Source organism: Cyprinodon variegatus, unplaced genomic scaffold, assembly GCF_000732505.1.
Source record: "Cyprinodon variegatus isolate N-32 unplaced genomic scaffold, C_variegatus-1.0 Scaffold650, whole genome shotgun sequence".
Taxonomy (NCBI): Eukaryota; Metazoa; Chordata; class Actinopteri; order Cyprinodontiformes; family Cyprinodontidae; genus Cyprinodon; species Cyprinodon variegatus.
The window spans coordinates 298,437-321,699 of NW_015151103.1; the positions used below are offsets into that span (position 1 = coordinate 298,437).

Here is a 23,263-nt window from a genome sequence, read left to right on the forward strand (position 1 = left end):
AGTTTCTTTCATGCGATGGCGTACACTGAAAGCACAGGCCGGGCTTCCCACTGATGCCTCGGTTGTGAATTTTCTACTCGACAGATAAAGTTTGGCATGCTATTTGGAGAAGTTAATTTCACATCACTGCTAGAAAAACGAGTAGAAATGGGCTTGTGAATGCTCTTGCACGAGTTTAATAGGCATTACCTCTTGGGAGCAGGTACAGGGTTGTGCATGTGCATTTCTTCTCTTTAAGTGGTTAGGGCGGCTCTTTTTAAACATTCGCGAAAATCCTGCACAATACCTTTAATGTGGCAGATCTTCCGTGGAAATCTCTGGTCCTGTGGCAATGAACTCTAGACAAGCAAGTTTTCAAGGTTAAATAAATGATCTACATACTAGTAGTTAGAGCAAAGGTAAATCATAATAACTAATTGAAATACTGCTTAAAAAAGAACCTGTAGGCCTAATATAGATTTAATGTAATGTTGTTCAGTCCTATTTAAACTACAACTTGTAACCAACAGCTCTGTAAAAAAACAACATTTATATCATGTAATATATTTCTGTTGTTTTTCAATATGTTTCCTAATCTGAAGTGATAACCTGGCATTTTTTGCCTCAGGACAGCTAGCCTAGCTTGTAGAATAACCTCATACCAGTATTGTTAATTTAAGATTGTATGCACTACATCCTAATAACTGGTTGCAGACAGATAATTACAAATTTAAATACATTATATATGTTTTTAATGTACCCAGACATGTCCAAATTACTCACTTTGCTGATGACATGGATGTGGTTAAAAAAAGATTTGAAAGACATAATATAAAGGATGAATGTAAATAATTATCAATGAATGTTGCACAAAAGTAACAATGCATTTAGCAATAGAAAGATTCCTACTGATGTACAGATAGATGTTTGAGATTAAACAAGTGAATGAAAATACACCTCTGGGTGTTGTTCTTGTTGAAAAATAAAAATTAGAAGTTTCACATCAAAACTCAAATATAAAAATATCGAAATATGTTACTATATAAAGTGAAAGACTCGTTAACTGAGGAAGCTTTGTTGACTTTATTTAATTCAGTGATTGTTGCTTATTTGAGTGTGGTATTGTAGAGGAATGCTTGTGAAATGTATAGAAATTCCATTTTAATTTTGCAAGAGGAAAATATAAAAAGAAAACAGTCCAGAGATTTAAGTAAAACATTATTCCTTAAATGAAAATTTATGAAATTTTACTACTTTATGGATGATCATGTTTAACAAATTATATTTAACACATATAACATATTGCCAAGAAACTTGCAAAGGAAAAGATTTGTAAAAATAGATTGCATGTATAATCTGAGAGAATCATACCGGTATATTCTTTAAAAATAAAAACTCAAGTCAGAACTAATCTAAGGGAATGTATTTCTGATCATGTATTTAAGGAATAATCTATCTAAAAAAAGAAGAGTAGTTTATTTTATTTTAGAAAGTTACCAAATATATGCTTTCAAGCTAGATTAGTACATTACTTATTACTAGACTTCTTTCATTACAGATTTTCTTTTCTTTACTGCCAGCTTTTTCTTACAGAAAAATATGTATTTGAGTGGTTGATTTTTTTTTTATGATTACATAAAATTTTCTTCCTTCTATTCCTTTCTATTCATAATTGTTATTAATTTACATGAGTGTTATATAAATTTAAAAACTACCGGTACAATTAAACAAAATAAATACATAAAAACAAAAAGTGTGTCTAGAAACCTGCAGAACATGTGTCATAATCAACCAAGCCATAACAATCAACAGATAAACTCAAACATCATTTTATCAACAAAATTATCAATGTTTTCATATCATATATATATATATATATATATATATATATTGGCATTTAAAGATTTGAGGACTGTACTTAATCTGCAGGAACAAAAAAGTTTATTCTCTTGCCCAAATTTTTTTTAATTTTTGTGAAATATGAAATCTTTGTCAACATGTCAACAGGAACTTTTAATTGTGTACTTTCAAGTAAAATAACTAATTTCCATGTTCTTGCGGATGTTCAGGCCATTTAAAATATACAATAAATATTGCCAGGTATCTTTAACTTCAAGTATTTTACCTTTGCATAAAATTTACAAAACATCATTGTTTTCGTGATTAAAGGATTGCAAGTGTTGTTGTTTTTTCTTTAATCATCATATACACATGTAATTTTCATTTAGCACAACAGGTAGATGGTGCTACATTAGATCAGCTTCTGAGGAATCATTACATAATCTGTCATTTGCATGTACTGTATTACTCACTCTGGTTTTTGTCTGTTTGACTCCAGGATTTTATTCAATAAAGTAAACATTAAAACACATATGATACCCCAAAATTTAAAAAAGGAATAATGCTCAAATCAGTGCAAAAACAAAAAAAAAAATAAATTGCTTATATCCATAACTAGTGTATTTCTGCTTGAAGTGAGAGTTTCTAACACAACATCTGAAAATCAGGTTTATTCATTTCTATGTTGAGTCTTGGCTTTGATAAAACCCTCCAAGTCTAGAAGACATGACACTTACCCAGATATCTACTTCAGGATACCTCTCATAGCTTTTTTGAGGGACAGTTTTGTTGCCAATCCATTTCTGTGATGATATCTGCTATTCAGACACATTTAATTTGTTTTCGCAGCTGAAACATGACGTGCAGAGATGTCAGAAAATATTTAGGGATTTTCCTCCTTCTTGAAAATAACACATTTGCTGGATTAATACTTAAAGGGCTGAATTCAAAATAAAAAAAACAAAGTTTCTTTCCATCTACTTGTCCAATTTATTGTTAAAAGGACAGTTGATGCTGCTGTTTATCAATCAGTCGCTATAGTGATAATAGAAGGTACATCCTTATTCTACAGTATGCCCATATATTATCATAGCAGAAAATATCTTACCATTAGTGGTTCTAAACCTATTTAATGGCTTCTTCATTGATTTTCACCACCATAATGTATCCATAACTCTTCCATTGTAGCTGAAGCAAGCCATTTTGTACCAATTTATATTTCTGTTGCTTTCTGGTCTATTCATAAATAAATAAGTTATAAAAAGTATTCAAATCTCATGAGTAAATCTTACCTTATTTTTGACACCATCTTATTAAACCTCACCTGTTTTAATCTTCAGGTTGGGTTAGATTGGTTGCTTTTTTTTGTGTTTTCATCATTTGACTGCGGCATATTTTGTGCTTAAGGTCTTGCCGTATCCTGTTGAAGATGCTGTCTTTATTTTATCTCACTGAGGTTATGAAACATTTAGTCATTCCCTTGTGTTCTTTTTCTATCTTTATTTGGTTCTGTGTGTATTCTTGTGTTCATCCAATATCATCCAATATTCTTAAACTTATTCCCTGCTTCAAAACTACATTACATTATTTCTGTTATTTTGAGTAAAATCCCTGTTTTGGCTAATTGTCTAAAATGAAATATGAAATATTTAGACCCCCAATCAATCTAAAACTATTGTTAGCCACCTCCTGCCTGTAGAATGTTGCTTGAGTCACAGGAAATGTGTCTTATCTGCAGATTAGAGTAACTATTGGCACTGAAATGGTCACAGTTGGTATTAACAATGGTTAGAGAGGAACATACTAACGAGCAACCAAAAAAGCTTCTTATGAGGTAATTAAGACTACAAAGTACAAAAATGCAAAGCAAAGGAGTGAGAAGACCACCCTACAAAAATACACAACAGATTTCATATTTAACAAAATCAAGGCCAAAATGGTCAAATACAAGTACAATGGTACACCCAACATTAAGTAAATCTGGTAATTTGTTAATCTGAAAATTGATTTTTTTTTAAGGTTGAGACTGAATCTTTCAGAGGATGTCAGGAGCAATTTAATGGGTAAAGATAAGACCTGAGATGATTGACTGTAATCTCTGTTTGTTACATTCATATCCAACATCATAGACTGTTCATAAATGGGTCATGAGAGCAATGAAATAATTTTGTAGGAAGTAGGTTGGGCCAGAGAGGATGTAAGTTATGGTTATTATCAGACAGAAAACAACTATTTGCTGCCAAAAAGAATTTTAGAAGCTGTTGCAGCACATTGTGTAAAGTTGTGTTTTAGGCAAAGCTTTTATTTAGGCTACATTTTTACATAATAAATCATGGGCACATAAGGAATATGTTCATTCACATTGTATAGGGTTGAAATACTTTTAGAATTCCTTAGTGTCATACCATAAGCCATGATATTCATATTGGTGGGGGATGATGCCATTTTTTGCTGCTTTGCAGACCCCCAAGCTGCACCACCCTAATGCAAAACACTCCGAGAGACACATCACACTCCTACCCCCCACCTTATCCCTCCAGTGCTTAGTATAAAGCCTCTATTCATCCCTAAACACATTCTCTTTGCCCATGGACTGAAAGAGATGGCCACATTGGGAAGGACACAGACAACATGACTAAATGAACTTCATTCCTGAACTGAAAGAGTAGTCATGGATCTTTGCCCACTGGTCACCACCAACCCATCCATGTTTCTAACCGATTTTCCCTGCTCAGTGACGCAACCACTGAGAAGCACACTCTGGCAATTGGCAGCTCCATAGTCAGAAACATGGCATTAGAGACACAAGGGACCATAGTCAAATGTTTGCCGGTGGCCAGAACGGGCAACCTCAAATCCTACCTGAAACTGCTGGATAAAGATAAGGTTGAATAAGGTAAGATTTGTATTCATGCTGGCGGTAATGACACCCAGTTACTCCGATCAGAGGTCACTAAAATTAGCGTTGCTTCAGTGTGTAGGTTTGCCAAAACAATGTCGGACCGTAATTTTCTCTGGTCCCCTCCCTGATCTGACCAGTGATGACATGTTTAGCAGCATCGGCTGGTGGTCTAGGTTGTGTCCTAAAAACAACGTGGGCTACATTAATATTCGGCAATCCTTTTGGGGAAAGCCTGATCTGATTTGGAGGGACAGCATCCATCCCACTTTGGTTGGTGCAGCTCTTCTTTCTATGAATCTGGCCAAATGTATTAGTCCTCCAAAACACTGACAGCCCACGGTGCTGACCAGAAGCAGAGTCGTAGTTTAACACACCTCTCTGCAGCTTTTTTACTGTTACATCCTTCTCACATATATAGCCTTGAATGGCCAAGCTCTCAATACAAAGCTCTCACTCTCAATCTGCAGGTTGACTAGTGGATCCTAGAATTTCTAAAAATAGAATGGGCGGCAGATCTTTTGGTTATCAGGCTTCTCTCCTGTGGAACCAACTACCAGGCAGACAACCCTTCTACTTTTAAGGGTAGGTTTAAAACTTTCCTTTTTTATAAAGCTTATAGTTAGAGTGGCTCAGGTTATCATGAGCCATCTCTATAGTTATGCTGCTATAGGCCTAGACTGCTGGAGGACATAGGGACCCCTTTTTCATCATTCTGCTTCATTCTATCTCTATTTGCAGATATCAACTGCGTTGCTGCCATCAACATCTTTGGTTATAGATGTTCGAGATCGAGATTGTCTGCTTGGCTGTGTGTTTCCTGGACCAGGCCACCTGTGGAGCTTGTTTACAGTTGCCTGTTGTATCTCTGCTTCTTTATCAATGTCTGCTTCTATCTCCTTGAACCCCAGTGGGCCTCCGCAGATGGCCGCTCACACTGAGTCTGGTTCTGCTGGAGGTTATTTCTTCCTGTTAAAAGGGGTTTTTTTTGTCTCCACTGTCGCCACAAGCATGCTCAGTGTGAGGGATTCCCACCTTGAGTCAATGCAATCAACTGGTTTTCCTTAGATAGAAACGTTTATATCAATTTCACTGTATGATCTGGTGAATTGTAAAGTGCCTTAAAATAATGTGTTTTAATTTGACAATATATAAATAAACTGAATTAAACTGCAGCTCAAGAGATATAGTGTAGGATTTTCTTTTTCCGGGTAGATCATCAAATTTAGAGGTCCTCCTAATTGTCAATCATTCTGGTGATATGTTTACGTAAGGCCTTCCCATAGACTTCTAGGAGACCAACAAAATGCAAACCTAACCTCCCAGCAAGGCCATCTGGACACAGACTCACCAAGATCACAGCCTAAACTTAGCATTCCTGAACTTAGAAGAGATACAGGGAGGTAACAGATCTGGCATGGTTAGGTAAAGAATTCCCAGCTAACAACTTGGGTGTTTCATGATTTCTGATCAATTAATGTGTTTTACTGTCAAGTAAAGCAAGCCAGAAGCTATAAGCAATCCTATGGTAGTTAAACCAATACTAACATGTTTGGAGCTGCTGTTTACTACGTTGGAGAAGCTTTATTTTTACAAGGATTTAAACATAATATAGCATTAGTTTTGTGTTTCTTGATATGCTCATTACATTTGATTGCTAAAATATGACCAAAAAAACTAGTCCTATCATGTCTGCTAGCTTGCTTCTTTGTCTTAAAACATTATTTTAACAAACAATCTTCTCTTTGTCTCTTGGATTTGCATTGTGAATTGTTTGAATGCATTCCAATTTCTCTACAATAGTTTAAAATCTAATTTGAACACATTCCAAATACTTCAAGATAGACTTTGGTTCTTAAACATAAAATCCATGCCAAACTATGATATCCTTGCATCATATCCTTGATTATGGTTTTCGGACAATTTATTTCATTTTCCTATGTGTACATAGTGGCTAATTAGTTTTGTTGAACATCACTTTTTTAATTGGAGATTTTTGTTCATATTTACAGTATTTAGTATGAAAGTCTTTGTGAATTTACTCCATATGTGTGCAGAGTTGACTGTCTGACAATGATCTGAGCTTGAATCACATTTTCATGTTGTGCTAGAAGACAGACAGTCAAGCTTGTGATTGATTTGAATAAATAAAATAAAACAAAGTTACAATAGGATTTAATTGCAGTCCCTAACAGTGGGCACTGGTTTTCCATTAAAATACTCCCAAAATAGGAAACCTAGCATTGAAAGAGGAACGTTTCTCTTTGTCATGACTAAAAATGTTTCATATCTGATTGTTTTCTTAAGCTTTTTAATTGTTAAGCTGGAAAGTACAATGATGGTCAACTTGAAATGATTCATCCTGAGGAGTTAAAAGTCTGCTTCTGCTCCTCCATATTAAGTAAAGGTTACCGTTGATTCTAACCACAGACAAACAGCCAAATTTAGTCAAATGTTAGCTGACAGAGAATGCTTTTTTATTTCTATCAATCATGCTCATTCTGTCTATTCATGCAAAGCTGTCTGTGATTGACAACCAACTAATTATACATTGTACCAACGTGGTAACCCCCCTCCCATCTGCCCCAACAAACTGTTCCCAAAAAGCATTTGCAACTACCGTTCGCTCCAGATGTGATCGGCATAACTCTGTGCACGTCATGTCTAATGTGGTTATGATTCTTCTGTTTCTGTGGGTCTTTTGCCATCTTTTAACTGGGACACGCAAGTTTGAACAAGCGTATCTCCCCAGTTTTAAGTTTGCTTCACTCGCTGCAGGTTAATTTTAGGATTCATTTTAAATTATTTTCTTTTCTTTTAGGTCTTTAAATGCCCCACCATATATTGCCGATCTCCTACATCCTTATGTTCCACTTCATTTTCTTAGGTCAGTGAATCAGTTACTGCGGTCAGTACCTAGAACGAGGCGTAATATCAGCCCGGACCGGTCCTTCTCTGTAGTCGGTCCCAAACTCTGGAATGATTTCCTGCTGTATATCAGGCAGGCATTTTTTAAAGTCTCATCTTTTCTCTCCGGCCTTTAATACTCACAACAATGTTGGTTGATTTTATGTTTAATTCTTTTATTCTCTGTATTGTTTTTATGTATTTATTTTTTTTATATTTTTTGTTAATCTTAGTGCATTTAATGGCGTTTCTATCTCTGGTTTTGTGTAGAACTTTGGTACTAATCTTTTTTAAAGTGCTATAAATAAAGTTGCATTGGATGGAATATTTCTGTCAGTGTTTTTTATAGTTGGTCTTCTCTGCCAATGTTCCACATGACAAATGACAGCAAATAGTGGTGACAGTCATTATAATGGGGCAGCTACAAATGTGATTCATTTGAAATTTGTCTCTTCAAGTCAGGATAACAAAAAATTTGATTGGTGACAAAAAGCTATGAGCAAGGTCTAGAAAAAGTGTCATGTCTTCGTAGTAAGGATGTAGCTTATGAAATAAGGTTTAAATAAAATGCCAAAACATATCCTATCAATTACTCCCTCAGCATTGTGCAATGGCTTTAACAGGAGAAACAGGTTCCCGCTGTTATTCTGGACACATGTAAAAAGCTTGAACAGGTTGTGTTTATGTTTGAGACTCTGATTTTGAAGCGAAACAGGAATCAGTTTTCAGTGTCCCTGTTGTGTTACAAAAAATAAAAAAAAATTAAATACTTAATTAAATACTTCTTCTACAGTTGGCTTATAAAGTTTAGTTCAAAAAGTAATTTGTTTTGGGTTTATAGCAGCAAAAACAAAAAAAAAGTGGGAGACACAAATCATTACATAATATCTGTCAGTAAAAACAATAAACCTGATTTGCAAGTTCCTGCTTTTACCAAATGTCAAGTGTTATTTGATAATTTCTTCTATATACGACAGGATGCAATTGGTTTGTCTATTGTTCTCAGTAGGATAACCTTGAGATAAGCATTAAACGTGTCCTTGCTTCACCTTGACTGGATTATACAACTTAGACTAAACTGAGTGCAAAAACAGTTTGTGGTTAAATAATTGTTATATTTCTGAAAACAGAATTTATGATGTCTATGAATTGTCTGCAAGCTGGATGCAATGTATGGAGGGATTTTTGTTCCATTATTGTTGCACTGAAAATGTTATTTAAATTTAAAAAACAACTAGGGGTTGAGAGTAACTTTGCTGTTTTTTAAAGGTTTGTTTCTTCAAAGTTTTTTTTTTTCAGATAATATTTTTTTGCTTTATTTTCCTTTAAAAAATATTTAAAGAATTTATGGTTTCTGCATTTTTATTACATTTCTGTTTTCAGATTGAGTTTGCAATTTCATTATTTTCAAATTGTGTTTACATATCATATTCTCTTCACTTCAGGGGGTTTTCCTCCTGCATGAGGTGCAAAGACGGATTTCTATTGCTTTGCATTGCGCATATTGAAATATCAATGTCAAATTTTGAGATATTAATTCTGAAAACATTTTTAACAAATAAAATAAAATAAAAAATTGACACACCCAAAAAAATTTACTCTCAACATCACTTCTTAATTTTTTTTTGAAAGCTTCATTACTGGATGGTAAATTGAAAGATATTTTTTCTTTTGTTTTAAAAAACATGTTCTTTGCTTGAAATAACAATGGAACAAAATTCACTCCATAGTATTGCAAGCCTACATTTAAGAGACCTCAAACAAAATAATTAAAGAAAAAAATGTAATGTTAAAAATGCTGCAGGGTAAATAAGATTTAGTTCTCATATCTCTTAATTTCATTGACTTCAGCATCTGCTATGCCTTTATCTCTGGTGCACAAAATGCACTGCATTAAGCTCATGTACCATCATCCACAGAAAACCTCCTAAAAAGAAAACCTTGCTGGCTGTTCTTCCTCCATTTCATATTTGATCAAAACTTTGCCGATAGTGCACTTTCCTTTTTCTGTGCATTATAGTCTTGGAATACCAGGATTTTAGCACCACATACATTTAGTTGCAGTTAATGGTTATTTTTGAAGGCTCCAGCTCGAGCAGCTGCTGCGAAAGGCTAAACAGAGCTGCGTCTTTTGAACAAATTGAACGGAGAGAGAATGTGTAGGCCTGTTGTTATAGAGCTTATGCTGGGGCACTGACGTGGACTGCACACACAGCCTGTTGATCCAGGATCAATGTAGTGAGGACAGTTGCTGTTCTGCTGCAAGTAGGCATCAGAGAATGTCATCTCCTGAGGAATCATAGTGGGTATGGAGCCCTGCAGCTTCTCTTTGCTTCTGTACCACAAGCAGGAGCATATTGTTTGGAAATGCAGCACCTCGGTGTAGGCACCTTTTGAATCTTTAGCCTTTGTGGTGTTGTTTGCTACGGCTGTGGAGGAAGTTGAGGTTGAGAGCGGTAAAAGACGAGTCACCTCTCCTCTGGGCTTTCCCAAAGACATCAAGGCCCTCTGCTTGGCGTCCCGCCGCTCATCCTCTGTATTCATAGTGAGGAAACGAAGCACAACAAGGTTTAGGAACGCTCCAATCACTGTCAGGCCCATGAGGATGTAAACAAAGCAGAACGCCACGTAGCGAGGGTCATTCTGCAGAGCGTCATCCCTCTGCAGAGCCACGTAATCTCCAAAGCCGATGGTGGTGAGAGTAATGAAGCAGTAGTAAAAGGCGTGCAGGAAACTCCATCCCTCGCAGTGGGAGAACGCTGCAGCCCCCACACACAGGGTGCTCATGCAGGAGAAGAAGCCAACTGTCACCATGTTTGCCATGGAGACCTCAGTCTGACGCATTCCCAGGCACTTTTTGGCTTGATGCAGCAGGTATTTGACGAACGTGTTGATGCGCTCTCCGAGGCTCTGGAACATGACCAGGGTAAGAGGGATCCCAAGCAGGGCGTAGAACATGCAGAACACCTTTCCTGAGTCGGTGCTGGGTGCTGCATGGCCATAACCTGGGAGAGAGTATGTCACATATTTACAACAGAATACAGGATCGTAAATATGGGGTCTCACAGCTTATCTCTGATTTCTATCACTTGACAGCTTAATATCTTAGGAATGTGCTCAACAAACATCAACTGCTCTAAAACCACATCCCCTAGAACTATAAAGGCAAAGTTTACCATAACAGAGCATATTTTTCTGAAAATAGCACAACTGAAGAGTGAGTTTCACAGGCCCTGTAAACAAGACAACAATACATTGAAAAAGGGATTGGTTTGGTTTCCAATATCTGTTAACAAGACACAGGTAGGTGTTAAAACAGTGTTTGCTTGCCTGCCCCATGCTTCCCCATACTGGTTTCCACATACTGCCAGCTTTCACTTTTTCAAACCTTTTTTAAGAGAAAACGCTGCCAGTTTTTAATGTACATAACCAGCAGAAATATACATAAACTTTCCGATTCCACTAAAAAGATACTCCTGTGGACAGTGCTAGTGTGCAGGCTGGCATATGAGCAGAACAACCTAGTGGGAGTGGCTTTTTAAGCAGCAAGTCTTTGTAAACATGCAGGTTGTACAAACAACATACCGCCCACTAGTGGTATGACATGGAAATAACATTGTTGTTACTGTTTTCATCTCCAGGTCAACATGACTGTGGAGTGAATTTTGTTCCATTATTGTTGCAAACGAGAACACATTTTGTGCTCTTATTTTTGGTTTAATATTTTTTTCCTATTTTCTTGGGTTTTATTTCGAATTTTAAAAAATCTTATTTAATTTTTACATTTTTTGAAAATGATTTAAAGGAGTTCTAAAAATTTTCAGTTTTTGTCAATTTTGGCTTCCCCAGTGGGCAAAAGCTGTATTGTTTTGCATGAAGACCACATTTCCCATGAGAACCAGCGCATAGTGCTGTAAACATCCTGATTTCCCAATCACCTGCATTTGGATTGAGCTACATTTCGGTTTCCAGTGGCTTTTTTATAGAGGAGTAGCGATGAGGTAATAAATAATTCAAAAATTTTTCATTCTTTAAAAATTGCGATTTACAGATTCAATTCTCTTTCCTTTATAGCGAGGAGTGAAAACGCATTTCATTTGGTCTGTTTGGACGTTAGCAACAACATTTTATTGGCCAAGAGCAAGTGTATTTTATTGGGCTTAAAGTGAAGAGAATGTGAACTGTAAAACATAGTTTAAAAAGAATGCACTACATAAAACTCCATCCAGAAAGAGAAATACAAGAGAAATAGGAATTAAATAGATACAAAAAAGAAACGTTTGCAAAAAAATAAAAAATTATATATATATATATATATATATATATATATATATATATATATATATATAATTCTATGAACAAAAAAATCTTTTCTCAAGCAGAATCTTGTCATCTGAACAGGGCCTGTAAAGAGAAAGCCTCTTTTGTCAAATCATAGAACGTGAAGAAAGTTATTTTATTTTTATCAGGCAAAAGGAACCAAATGTTCAAACATTCAACATTCAAATATTTGCAGGATTTAATGAACTGTTTAATTTTAAAGGCACACTATGCAACATTTTTCAGTTAATTAATGTGTTCCATAACGTTTTGGATGATTAAATGAGTCATTTCAGGTTAAACAAAGGTATTCTCGGCCGCCCTGGTGGTCTGTGGGGGAAATACCGCACTTGCAATTGCAGGAGCACCGACCCGCACCCACAGGTTCAGAAGTCTTGCGAGAGTCGGTCTTGCTTTACGGCGAGAACTGCTACACGCCCCCAGTTAAAAGCATGCTCGTTGCTAGCACAGTGGCGATCTTTGTGCAGTGCTGCTTTCACACCGGACGCAGCAAAAGCAGCAAAATTGCGTCTGCTGCTTCATTTTTGCTGCTTGTACCAGTTAGTTCTGACGCGCGGCTGAAGCAGCTTTGCTGCTCTGGCTGCGCGGTGCAAAAGTGTGTCTGACGCGCGTTGGGCGGAGCTTCACTATCCTTTCTCTGCCTTGCAGCTATATTTGCTGTGATCAGTGGGAATAAAGTAGTTTTAATATGTTTTTAAGTGAGAAAATACACCTGAAAACGTAATCAGTGCCGTCAGTTCATTCAGATTATCATCCTGCCTTCAAATATTTTTTCTGTCGGAGCCGCTCAGACCCCCACATACCAGCGGTGCGCCGACAGTAGGAATCCCTTCATCAGCAGCCTCTGGCCGGGTCGCCTCCTCGCGGTTCACCGCGGCAGCTGGTAGGTGTTTTTCAGCTAAATAATCCAAACTGCAGGCAGCAGGATAATAAAAGCGAACATATTCTGTCGGCAGATTTCTGCATTTTAAGTTAATTTAGGCGTCAATAAACTGTTTAAGAGGAGTGATCATAGCGCTCTGATCATCAGTGCTGTGTCTCTCTCCTTGCCAGCTCCCAGATCAGCTTCTCTGATTGGTTGACGCGGCGCGTCGAGCAGCAAAAATTCAATTTTTCCATCTCGAGCAGCAGCGCGTTTGCGGCGCGTCAAGCGCGTCAGATGCTTAAACGCGCCCGATGTGCTGCTTCAGCTGCTCAGACGCGCTGCGCCTGCTGCTCAAAACGCGCCGCGGGACCTTTTGCTGCGCCTTGACACGCGTCAACCATTGACTTTGCATGTAAACTCGCTGCTTCTGTCGCGCCAGCTGCGGTGTGAACGCAGCATAAAGTCATTCGTTGCTTTCACCTGTCTGCTAAGCTCAAAACAACCGCGCCTGGCTTGACGGAGAAACCAGGAGAACAGCTGTGCATATTTACGACAGTGCACTTTTACTTTCGCCCTCTGGGGGGAGCCTCGCTGGAAAATCAACACCGGTTGCATAGTATACCTTTAAATGAGGCAACAATTCATATTTTGTATTTTAATTAAATTATTTATAAAGTAATTCCTGCTAAACTGTCTTAATTTAGAAAACAGTTAAAACATAGGCGTGATCCAACATGATCCAACTTTGGTATTGGCTTAATATTGATGTCAATCTTGGACTGGACAAAACCACCTCAGGCTGGAGGAGGGGAGATAATCCCTGAAATGCTTACGCCATTACAGTGAGAGCCTCAGTAACACAGTGGACCGCCTACAAGGCCACACTTAGTTTTTTGATAATTTATTAAACTGTAGAGTGACTTTTGTTCCACTATTGTTGTTAGCAAAGGCAGCACACTTATTCCAAAATGAAATTTTGTATAAACAGCGAATGTCAAGACAAAGCAGTCTAACAAAAACTACAATGTGAAATACTGCAGCCATGTTTCAGGTCACCAAATAAATGAAGCTGAAGCAAAAATTCAACCTAGAAGACTAATCAGCCTTACCTGGGTCACCTGCTAATTTGCCACGTTTAAAGGTCCAGTCAATTGGACTGCACCCCCACTGGAGCCAATCATGGTCAAAGATCTCATCATCAGCTCCCTTGTCCAGAGTTTCTCCTGTATTCCAGCTGAACTTTCCCCCACCTCCGCCCCATATACTCCTTTACACTCAGGCTATTCTCAGTCTCATTCATCTTTGGGCTTATTCTACCACCATTGTCTGGGCCCCAGGGGGAAGACTACTCTAACCCATATCCTACACTTTTCTTCAGAGCACATGTCAATTCACAGCATCAAAGTCTTCTGCTGGTCAGAGCACCATTTCAGCATTTCATTCATATCAATAAACATCCTTATAATTACAACTTTTTTCTGTGAGAGTCTCTCCATGTCTAAATACTACCAGACCAAGACGGCATGAAAAAAAATACCAAATAATAGTATGTAAATGATTCAATTTTCTTGAAGTGACATTGTGTAACCTCTGAGTCTACTACTAACTTAACTTGAGATGGATTACATTCTTTTTAGTTCCATATTCAGCACTTGTGTCTATTGATACTCCCTGTCGGCTGCCCTTCTCAAGTAATCTCCAATGTAACTTAAAAGGATGTGACTCAGAGCTGGGCTCCCCTTAAAGACAACAACTAATCCCAAAGGGCTGCTGTTAGGCAACAGAGCAAATATTACACCTGATCATACATATTTTTACGTTTGGATTACCTTAATTTTATCCATATTCAATTATTATTATCTTAGTTTAGAAAGACGAATATTACCTAGCATGTTTTAACTTAATATTATATTTAAACTTAAACTTTTACTACATACTGAACAGCATCTAGGGCCTCAAAGTTCAGCTTTAAATATTTTGGACTTTCACTTTAAAATTACACATTTTCACAAAAAATTATATTTTCTAATACTTAATGATAACAAAGATAACCTCATTCATTCATACATTTTATTCACTCTTTTCTCCCAGTTTAATGGTAACTATATTTGAGTCGCACTTTAGAGAAATAACTAACTATTGCTTTTGCATATTTCAATGTACATTTATTCTTTTCTTGGGGTATTCGTTTTTTCTTGATGTATTTTGGCCTTCCATTGTCAGGATCTTGGTGCTGATGACTGGCTTGATTGTTCATTCCATTCACCTGCCTAGCCCCGCCCATTTTTTTTCATCAGCGTTCATCTGTGTTACATGCTCTAGTCTCTATTTAAGCTGCCAGGCTTCCAGTCATCAGTGCCATATTAGTCTCCAGCATTTGGTGCGAATTATCTGGCATAAATGATTGTATTCTGATATTCTGACCCATTCTGACTCTGGATATCTGAGCCTGCCTGTTCCTGTTCTGTTTGCCTGACTTGTCTTCTGACTTCTGCTGGATTCAGCCTGTTAACCTAACATGGAACTGACTCCTGTCACCGGCCTGGATGTCCCTTCGGAAACTCTTCGGACCTCTGATCTCCTGGTTCTGAATCTTGAGCATTTCCTCAACACCAGTTTGGACTTCACCATCTGGATTGTCCTGCCTTCCTTCAGTTGCTTGGATCTGATCTACTGCCAGTTCTGTAGTGTTAAAGGCTTCAGTGTCTGGAACTCTGACTGGAACTGTGTGGCAACCACTTCATGTTCTCAGCTGACCGACATCAACCTCAATCATTCCATGTCAGATTTACATGGTTACTAACCTGTGTTTCCTTTCTGCAGATGTTCCTGCCTTAGATGCTCTGGCAGCTGTTACTGCAGATCAATTTTTAAATGAATGCTTTTTGAGTACTGTCTGTCTGCTTTAAAGAATGGGTCCTCTCTTCTGAATCTTGACAAATACCTCAGGGATCATATCACAATGATTGTGAAAACCATCCCTCAACCCCCACTTTAAGAAGCACTGCTTTAAATGACCATTTATATTAGCTAATACTACAAAATATTAATATGACCATGACTAATCAGGCAGACAGTCTGGTAAACCACTGTTGAATTCAGCCAGATCTGGCCAGACCAATACCAAAAGGCAGGACTTTACAATGCATGATTCTCAGAGCCAGAATTACCCATAATGCAGCAGTGGTTTTCTGCTAGTAAAACAACTAGTTGCCAACCGCAATGGAGCAATGTTGAAATGAAAAAAAAAAAAAAAAATAGAGATAACCCCTCATAGCCACTTTTTTTTAAGGCAAAATCAGCAGAAATCCTTCCCTGGAGAGTTTCATGAACATGTTTCACAGACTATAAAATTACAAAAAAAACAGTATCGCTTGGAGTCACGTAGTTTTCTGATGTTTTTAACCTGATGAGGTTGACCCTGCTAGTCCTACCATTGAAATCGAGTTCTATCAGCTCTTTACCTGACTAATTCACGGTGTAGCCTATCAATATGGCTGCCCAGGCTAATGTATTTTAAACATGAGTGAAAAGGATTCTTAATAAATTACTGCTCAGTGTTTCTTGTTTTTTCAGCAAACATAATGTCAACTAGAGTCTGCATACTTCAATTAGTGATTACTCAACAATTTAATTAATTGGCAATTATTTCAGTAATCGATTAATCCTTATTAATCGGATGAATTCCTTCTGGTAAAGTTACAGTAAATTGTGTGAATTTGTTTGAAAGAAAATTTTTATCTTTTATGATCAAATGCTAAAGAGAAAACATCTATATGTTTGTTTAACACTAAATGGAAAACCACAGGATAGTGCTGCACAGCTACATTTTTACAGTTTTTGAGGTGTTCACTCCTTTGTTTTAGGTGTTGTTTTGGTTAATACCCACTTGTCCTATAATCTGGAAGATTTTGTAGTAAATAATTTTGCTTATATTATAATTAACATGTCTTTTTTGTTTCTTTTTTTAAAAGAAGCTCAATTTCTATTATTTAAAGAGGTCCGAAAATTTGACAAATGGAATTTTGCTACATTTCTGATTTGGTGCTGTTGGGATCCTGAGGCTTGCCCACCAGAGGGCGCCGAGGATCCCTTCCTAGGGGTTTGTGTTACTGTTGGGATCTGGGGTTCTGTCTACCTTTCTCCACCAGAGGGCGTATTGGATCTCCTGAAGATGGAGCTGACTTCACCAGCTGATCCTCATCTGCTCATCAGGAGACCAGTACTTAAGCGGGCTGAGAACCTCACTCCTGCGCCAGAGTGTTAGTTAGTTACGGTACAGCAAACCCTGAGCCAACCTGCCTGTCTAGTCTCCTGATTACGATACCTGAAACAGAACCTGATCCGTTTTGTCTTCTCTGTTCCAGGTTGAACCTTCCAGATACCAGAAACCCCCTGAAGAGTTTCTCTGGTGGAAATCTGTCTGTCTGATCTCAGAAGAAACCTAGAGAACCAAACCTGTCAAAGATCAGCCAGCCTGCTCCCAGAAGAATCTGGAAGGGAAACTCAAACCTGGAGATCTACAAGCTCTAACCAAGCTCAGCCTCCACCAACCCCTCAACCTGCCATCAGCCTCTGAAACCTCCTGATTTTCTCCCCCTCTGCTGCTCTGCGCAAGCTCCAGGGAGCTTCCCCCTACGAAGGGATCCTCAGCGCCCTCTGGTGGGCAAGCCTCAGGATCCCAACAGGTGCATCACAAAAATAAACAAACAAATAAATACATAAATAAATAAGGTTACATGAGTTGTTTTTATAGTTTGAAACACATTAAGTTTGTTTAAAATTGGAAAATGAATGGATCTTTAAAAATTAATCTATGGTGAAAATATGATATAAGAAAGGACATAGTTTATTTAGCTGTTTAAAGTTTAAACAATATTGTCAAATATTTCCCAGTTATACCTTCATATCAAAGCCTTCTTTAATGATTATCACGCCTATCAAACAGGGGCGCCGTATTGGGGGGGAAAGTTCGGAAGATTCTAAGGGCCCTTGATTCAATCGGGGCCCAAAAGAAGAAGAGAAGAAATGTCCCAATAGATATTTCAAATATAAAAAAGAAAATCCAACAGTTAAATAAATACTTTTTGTGTTCTCCCTCATTTTTCAGCAGTAAATCACGAAACAAAGCAAGAATAAACTCACCATTGTATATTCAGTTTTAAAGTCAATGTATATTTAACTTTTTCGTGTACTGTTAATTTTCCTTTGTAGAACTTTTACAAAAAAAATTATATTTAAAATGTAAATGATATTCTTCAGTACATCAATATCTTTCATGGGGCCCCAAATTCCTGGCGGCGCCCCTGTATCTAACTCTTATCACCTGTATTTTTTTTTTTTCAATTTGTTGACCAACACACCAATTAAAAGGTGATATTGGGCATGGATAATTATAAGTGACCCATTACTTTGGAAAAACAAAATAAATCGTGTTAATGAGGAGCTCTAATAGAAATGCACCTGTTTCTTACCTATGGTTGTGATCACAGTGATGGCGAAATAAAAGGAGCCCGCAAATTTCCACTGAACTCCAGCTTTGTGAGGTTTGAGCTGCAGAACGACGAGCTCCAGCTCCTCGAAGTTCGCTTTGGTCAAGTTAAATTTGCGCATGAGTTCGTACTTCCTGGCGTCCAGCCTCCTCTTGTGACTTTTCTCCTGTTTTGACTCCAGGGTCTCGAAGACGGCCGCCCCGACCACCAGGTAGGTGAGGATGCTGATGATGAGGGCGAGCGTCCTGGCGTTTTGTCTCTTCATGGTAACAAGATGCGAGGGGGAAGTCGGCCGCGTGCGGCAGCTGATGCGCTCTGCGACCTTCTCCTGACGCACTCCGGATCCAACAGAGGAGACTTTAGGAGATGGAGCCGCAACCACCCCCACATCACAGTTGGGTTGCTACTGTAGGCTATTTGGATTATTTGTCACCGTCTTATATTTAGATCTCACAGAAAGAGAAAAAAGAAAAGACACTCAGGGCAATCCCACAGACTTCTTGGAGTGGCAGCTGAATCCAATCACCTTTCACAAACCCACAGCAATCCTCATCTCTGACAGGAAGTTATCCTCATCAGCAGATGTGATTAAGTGTATCTGTTTATTCAAAACAAAACAAAAAAAAATTTCCTTTAAACAATTAAGAGCCCTGATTCCTCAAGCAACCTGGTGATGGATATTCTGGCACATTTGTAGGAGATTACCCTGAAGGATTAGGGATTTTTTTCCCCCAATTACCCGTCAAATTATTATTTGGGCCAAAACAGTGAATGGCTATATAATTTACTTTTTTACAACAAATAATAGCCATCCATCCATCTTCTCACACACTTGATCCCAAGTGGGGTACACCCTGTACAGGTCACCAGTCCATCGCAGGGCAACACAGAGACAAACAACCATTCACACACACCTAAGGAGTATTTAGAGAAGATTAACCTAACACTCATGTTTTTGGACTGTGGGAAGAAGCCGGAAGCCAGGCATGCTCAGGGAGAACATGCAAACTCCATGCAGAAAGACCCCGGGCCGGGAATCGAACCCAGAACCTTCTTGCTACAAGGCTACTGATTTTCAAATATTATTCAGTAGTTTTCAATATGGGTAAAAAGTCAGAATTCTGAGGAAAAAAGTCAGAATCCAGAGATTAAAGTCAGAATTCTGAGGAAAAAAGTCAGAATTCTGAGATTAAAGTCATACTATGAGATGAAAGTCCGAATTCTGACCTCTTTTTTTTTTAAATATTATACTCAGATAAAATTTTAAAATCAGTTAACTTTTTTATTTTTTCAGTAGCAAAAACTAGTAGGCTCCTTGAAATTGCAAAAGACGCATATTTTCCAAATAAATCCCTGACGACAGACCTGCTTTTTGAGGCCATTGCCGATAAAACAACATTTGCATATTGTAAATCACGGATGTTCGAATCATATTTTATGGTTCTATATCAACCAAAAAAAATAAATTAAATGGGTTCAGTAGATGTTCTTACATACATTATTCACAGATTATTGCAGAGAAAAACTTTCCCCCATAAGACATAAAAAGTAATTCCTGGAAGAGCGTAAATTCTTTCTTATTCATTTTTATTGGTTTATATAGTTGTGAATAATTAATTGTTGTATTTCTGTTCAGGTTTTGGTTAATACAAAAACTTGAAATGTCGAAGTTGGACATGGTGTCTTTACTGCTGCCATCCTCTTGTTTAGAGGAGAAATGCTTGTTCCACAGTGGGTGGCCATTCCCCCCTTGGCCTTCACTCAAGCCCTGCCATAGCCTGGGTAAAATATGGTTCAATCATCAACTGAGTTGCATAGGTTTTGGTTATTGGTGTTAATTTAAACTTCAAAACGTATGTTTGTTTTTTTGTTTTCATAACAGACAGCAGCAGCTATTTTCTGGTATGTACTGTGAAGTGTGGAAAAGTACCTTGGCTTTAGTGGACAAGGGTTCTGTTGTGAGGAAATATTACCACAGCAAAAAATACATATAAAGGCAGAGTAGAAGTTTTATCTTTAATTGGCTCTAGAAGGGAGATAGCTGTTTGTTTGTTTTTTCTATAGATTTTTATCTAGCAGATGTGCTAGATGGATTTGACTTATTTTGATGGTTAAACAAACCGAGGTAAGATTTTTTTGATGCACCACCAGACTTTATCTGTTTTATTAAAGCGAAACGCCGTTTTTTTTACATTGGGCCCTTGATTTTATGTTATTACATCATGTTCTTCTCCCCCATATGAGTTTTGTGTAATTTGGAGCTGTTCTGAAGATATTCGGTTAGGTTATATCCAAGTAACGTCTTCCTATGGGCAACGAGTTGAAGGCACAAACTAAACTGTTCATAATTTATTCTTTATGGTATGCCAGCATTCATAACATGTGGGCAAATCACTGTCCCCTAGACATCAGCGGTTATATTTTTTATATTTATATTTTTAAAAACAAAGTGGCGCGTATATGACGTAATCTGCGTGCCGGACTGGAGTTGTGACACGCAGCCCAGGCCACAGGCGGCTACGCTCTACCCCTTATATTCATTCGGCTTGCTAATCTGAATCGTTCAATTCCATTTTGAGAGCGAGATCATCTGTGGTAGTAGCACTAGACATCTTCCAGGCATGTGAGTAAAACTAGCATCAGTTCAGCAGACAGGATGAATGAACGGTAGCCGGCGCGCGTGGATGACATCATACGTGCACCGCTGTCATTGATCTCACTCAAACTCCTCATGGCACCAGCCAGTAAGCAGAATCCTCTTTCAAACAGGGTGGGCAGCCACAGTTTTGCATCTGTTATTTAGACACACAATCTTAGTAGATCTGATGCAACAAGTGCACAGTTGCACAAACACCTTCTTTTTTTCTAAATAAGGAATGTATTGCTCATCATCTAGAATTTTAGCAGACAAATCCACCATGTGATGAATGTTCCTCTCATTGGACAGATACAACCTTGCAAACTGAGCAGGAAATCGATGAGAACTATTATAAAATTCTTATTTGTGTCTGGCTTAAAGCTGCAAAAGGATTTATAGTGTCATGGGCAACTCAGTCGACACAGGTCTTATAACATATATACACAGCCTTGAAATATATCTTCTGTTTTATTTTGGAAATTTGAATTTTGGAAATGCCAGCAGGAAAACTAATGAACACCCCCTACATTCCCTATTGCTCCAGGTCCATTTATGTTGTTTTTTTAAGTTCCAAAAGCCCTAAGTTTCCTTCATTTTGAGAATCCATTTGGAAGCGGACCAAAGTCACCTCTAAAAGAGGCTTTTGTCCAATTTTTTGGTCCGGTCTCTTGAGCATTTTCAAAAGTTCTATAACGATCTGAACAGAGGCTGAAACATCTCCGGTCACTTTAGCAGATTATTACATCATCAGTTATTTCATTGGACTCTGCCGTGTATACTGCCGCCTAAATGCCAAGCAGTACAAGTGCAAACATAACTTGATAGAGAGCCAGAAATGAAAAATGAATTTAAAGTAGACAATTATACTCTTATTGGTGAAATTATGATATTTTCATATTTTGATCCTCATATTTGTGGGGGGAAAAATACAATTTATTATCTGTTTATAAAAGCTAACAATGCATCACTGATTAGAAGAGAACTTGTTACTGTTTTATTGCAGATACCTGAGCAGAAGTATCGTAAATGATTCTGTAATAAAGAAAGTAACTTCAATGGCTGAAGTTAGAATACATGTTATAACCTGCAGCAAAGCTTTAAAGATTATATCTTAATCAAATGAGGATGAGCATAGTAACAAACCTATACTATACTGTAATCAACATCTGTTCATCCTGTTGGGATTCTGCGTTTGGGTTTAGCTCCTATAACCCAACATGACACATCAATTTTTTGTTTTTCAAAATCAAAATGTATGTCAAATAAAGGCCGCTAAAGTCTTTTCCTGACTTGAGAAATAATTTTTCACAACACAAGAACAGTAAAAGAGAGACTGTATTGGTCTCTGCAGCTTCCTACTCTCATCGCCAAAACACAAAGGTATGGGGAACTAATTATTTGTTGATGTTTATGATATAAACATATGGAATTCAGAAAAATATAAACAGAAAATAGATAAAATAAAATCAAAATAAAAAGTAGAAAATAAAAAAATCTTACCAACCTCACTTTTATTCTCTTGTTTAAGTGCAAAAAAGTCAAAGGCATCAAACCTTGAGTCATAGTGTTCAACAGTTGTGATTTAATACAGACAAAATATTAATGATTGTGGTTTCTTTCATAATAAAGCAGCAATCTGAGAGTAAAAGGTGGTTAATGGGCAAGAGGTAGCCAATACTAAGGAGAGGGTGTCGGGTCCAAATCTGAGACACTAAGGAACAGACAACAATGCACGCATGACAATATATCCACAGGCATGTTTTTGGATTGTTGGAATTTATCTTGTTGAAGATAACAAGATGATCAAAAAAACACAAATAAAATTGTATTATTATAGCTTCTTTCCTCAGAAACCATGTTGGATTTTAAGGTTGGAGCCGTTGAGGAGCCAGCTGAGTTCACTTGAATTCCTGTTTGTTTTTTTAATGTGGAGCCAACTTATTTTGATTTCTGAATTTCTAGTACAAAGAAAACACAATCCATTTCAGTTGCAAGTCAGAAAATCGGTAGGATGAGCTAGATATTACACAAATGATTAATAATTATTTTCAGCATATTGCATTTATTAAATAAATCTAAACTCTGTCACATGTTTAGAAAACCGAAACTTGCAAATGCAAATTTGGCCACTTATGATTAACACACATACGTGCCCCTTTTTACCAGCCTTTTACCGCTGGTCTTCGAATAAAATCATCATCCTCAGTTATCGTACCATTAAGAATACACTCCATTTTATGGGATGTTTTTGAATAACAAAAAATAGTCAAAGTTTTAAGCATCAAAACAAAAGGAATGGAAGT

The 23,263-nt window shown here is 37.4% G+C and overlaps 1 protein-coding gene across 1 annotated transcript; it reads right to left on the reverse strand.

Moving 5' to 3' along the window:
• Positions 1-9,736: 9,736 nt before the first annotated feature.
• LOC107096794 (potassium channel subfamily K member 3-like) lies at positions 9,737-18,587 on the reverse strand. The gene is made up of 2 exons (XM_015393603.1): positions 18,305-18,587; positions 9,737-10,629 (listed from the first exon to the last, which is right to left on the reverse strand). Exons 1-2 carry the CDS (start codon positions 18,585-18,587, stop codon positions 9,737-9,739), a joined length of 1,176 nt encoding a protein of 391 aa, XP_015249089.1.
• Between the last annotated feature and the right edge of the window lie 4,676 nt (positions 18,588-23,263).

Coding starts and splice junctions, on each gene's coding strand:
- LOC107096794 (XM_015393603.1), bottom strand. CDS start 18,587: ATGAAGAGACAAAACGCCAGGACGCTCGCCCTCATCATCAGCATCCTC. Junction 10,630..18,304: donor CACTGTGATCACAACCATAG/GTAAGAAACAGG, acceptor ACTCTCTCCCAG/GTTATGGCCATGCAGCACCC.